The 2,862-nt window shown below is 51.7% G+C and overlaps 1 protein-coding gene across 1 annotated transcript; it reads left to right on the top strand.

Moving 5' to 3' along the window:
* The first annotated feature begins 1,528 nt into the window (after positions 1-1,528).
* On the top strand, positions 1,529-2,298 carry LOC115558871 (extensin-like). Its single transcript, XM_030377402.1, has 2 exons — positions 1,529-1,619; positions 1,691-2,298. The coding sequence occupies exons 1-2, from the start codon at positions 1,529-1,531 to the stop codon at positions 2,296-2,298; spliced, it is 699 nt and encodes a 232-aa protein (XP_030233262.1).
* Positions 2,299-2,862: the final 564 nt, after the last annotated feature.

Here is a 2,862-nt window from a genome sequence, read left to right as displayed (position 1 = left end):
TGCGTGTGTGTCTCTCTGTGACTGCGTATGCGGCTCGAGATGTGTGAGAAGTCTATGTCTGCTACTGAGGAATGCCGGCCGCTCTCCACTCTATCAGAGGCCCCTCTGACATAAGCCCTGACACAGAGAGCCCGTCTGGGGGGGGGACAGCCGGGGTAATTAGAATGAATGTGGGGATGTGGAATCAGGAAATGAGCCTTCACAGCACAGGGAAGGCTCTCCACCTCAATGTGATGCTTCACTGCTGGGTTTGGTGGTCCATGCTAGAACGGGTGCAGGCCAGGCGGTATGTTTAACTCTGTGACTATATGGTAAAGAGGCACACGCTGTTTGTTTGGAAAAGTGTTTATTTGTTTGTATGTACAGGCATTTTTGCTTGTGTGTGTCCATATTTTCTTGTATCTGTGTGTGTGTGTGTGTGTGTGTAAGTATATGTATATCTATATAAATAATTAGAAATATATAATTATATTACTTATACATTTTCGACATTTGAGTTACAGTTATAATGAAAAAGACAACTCTAGCTAAAATTAGTCTCTATAATGGAACAGAAATTAAATCTGAATCTTAAAGTCTGAGATCCGTTAAGGCCTTACCTTCAGGGTCAGTAATACTCACTGATTCTCATTAATACTCATTAATACGTGGATATGCTTTGCAACACTGCTCAGTCGTTAGGAAGCAGAGAGCCAATGAGAGTGTTTGTCTGTTTGTGTGTGGGGGAGAGGGTGCTCTGACTATACCAGATAACAATTCAATTCCCCTTTCCTTTGGCCCCAGTGCGGTTCATCTGAATAGAGTGAGTGGAACCGTATTAAGGACAAGCACAACGTATTCAGAGAAAACCTCTCAGCTGATGAAGGTAGGAATCCCTGACAAAAAATGTGTGTGTGTAAAAGAATGTCCTTGATGGAACCTTCCGTTTAAAAAAATGTTATAAACTCGTTCTCTACTCATTCATCAACGGGTGATCTAGCAAGGACCTTCCAGCAAGGTGTTCAAACATCCCAAAGGAAATTCTCAACCGTGTTTTATGTTTGCCAAATTTGTCCCTTGTGTTAATAGTGCGCTAAATGTATTGCCTGACAGCAAAAGAAACCATCTCCACATTTGTTATAATGGAATCATCCCTTTTCCACACAAAATCCAAAGTGGTCCTTGGTCCACAAAGAAGCATATTCCGTTCCTGTGCCAAAGCGAGGGTAAATAGCCGGACAGATCCTTGCATTTGAAGGCTTTACCTACACAGGGCCTCTGGGCCGGGCGCTACAATCCAATCCAATCCTATTGTATTTGTATTGCCCTTAATCACCATTACAGTCTCAAAGGGCTTAACAGGCCAAATAGTTACGACAGCCCCCCTTACCCAAGCCCCCGCAAGGGCACGAAAAAACTCCCTTGAAATTGGCAAGGAAGAAATCTTGAGAAGAAACGCATAGTAGGGGACCCCTCGTTCCAGGGATGGCAGTGCAGTGGGGCCGTCATTGACCTACAGGTGAACACATGCACCTCGTATTAACTGGTGATGGGGTGCTGGCCGGTTAACCACGAGGAGAGTCCAGGCGTCCAGTCCAGCCACCACAACACGCTACAACAGACACACCAGGTGGAGGAAGGTGAGCCAGCAGTGGGGGGGACCCAGCCCCCATCCTGGTCCCAGGTCCGCAGGCCCCCTCTACGGCCCCAGGCCCCCTCTCCAGGCCCCAGGCCACCTCTACGGCTCAAGGCCCCCTCTACAGCCCCAGGCCCCCTCTACGGCTCAAGGCCCCCTCTACAGCCCCAGGCCCCCTCTCCAGGCCCCCTCTCCAGGCCCCAGGCCCCCTCTACGGCCCCAGGTCCCCTCTCCAGGCCCCAGGCCACCTCTATGGCTCCAGGCCCCCTCTCCAGGCCCCAGGCCCCCTCTACGGCCCCAGGCCCCCTCTACAGCCCCAGGCCCCCTCTACACCCCCAGGCCCCCTCTACGGCCCCAGGCCCCCTCTCCAGGCCCCCTCTCCAGGCCCCAGGCCAATTCCACGGCCCCAGGCCCCCTCTACGGCCCCAGGCCCCCTCTCCAGGCCCCCTCTACAGCCCCAGGCCCCCTCTACGGCCCCAGGCCCCCTCTCCAGGCCCCAGGCCACCTCTACGGCCCCAGGCCCCCTCTACGGCCCCAAGTGCCCCCCTCGGCCCCAGGCCACCTCTACGGCCCCAGGCCCCCTCTCCAGGCCCCAGGCCCCCTCTACAGCCCCAGGCCCCCTCACCCTGAAGGGGTCGGTTGACAGGAGCTCCAACCAGGGCTTCAGACATGGAGAACCCTGAAGAACCATGGAGGACCCTGAAGAACCATGGAGAACCATGAAGAACCATGGAGAACCCTGAAGAACCATGGAGAACCCTGAAGAACTATGGAGAACCCTGAAGAACTATGGAGAACCCTGAAGAACCATGGAGAACCCTGAAGAACCATGGAGAACCCTGAAGAACTATGGAGAACCCTGAAGAACCATGGAGAACCCTGAAGAACCATGGAGAACCCTGAAGAACCATGGAGAACCCTGAAGAACCATGGAGAACCCTGAACACTAGCTGAGTGAAACCGTTCCAATAAATAATAACTACAGAGAACCAACTGCAGACGACTGTTTAATCAGAGTGGTTCTCACGTCTCAGTGAGAACCACTCTGTAGTCCCCTGGTTGATCAAAACATTCCTGCACAGAAATTAGCTTATTTTTTCCAGATGTGGCGGCTGGTTCTGTTGGGTCGTTTGTGAGTCAATCAACAATAAGAAAAACAAAACCAACATCTGTCCCCCCCCTTTCTCCCATACCATTCAGAATTGTGCAAAACAAAATGCATAAATCAAATTCAAATAGACAAAATA

This window comes from Gadus morhua, chromosome 14 (genome assembly GCF_902167405.1).
Source record: "Gadus morhua chromosome 14, gadMor3.0, whole genome shotgun sequence".
In the NCBI taxonomy this organism is placed as follows: Eukaryota; Metazoa; Chordata; class Actinopteri; order Gadiformes; family Gadidae; genus Gadus; species Gadus morhua.
Note: the sequence above shows the minus strand (reverse complement) of the source record. Positions and strands in the feature narration are given on the sequence as shown.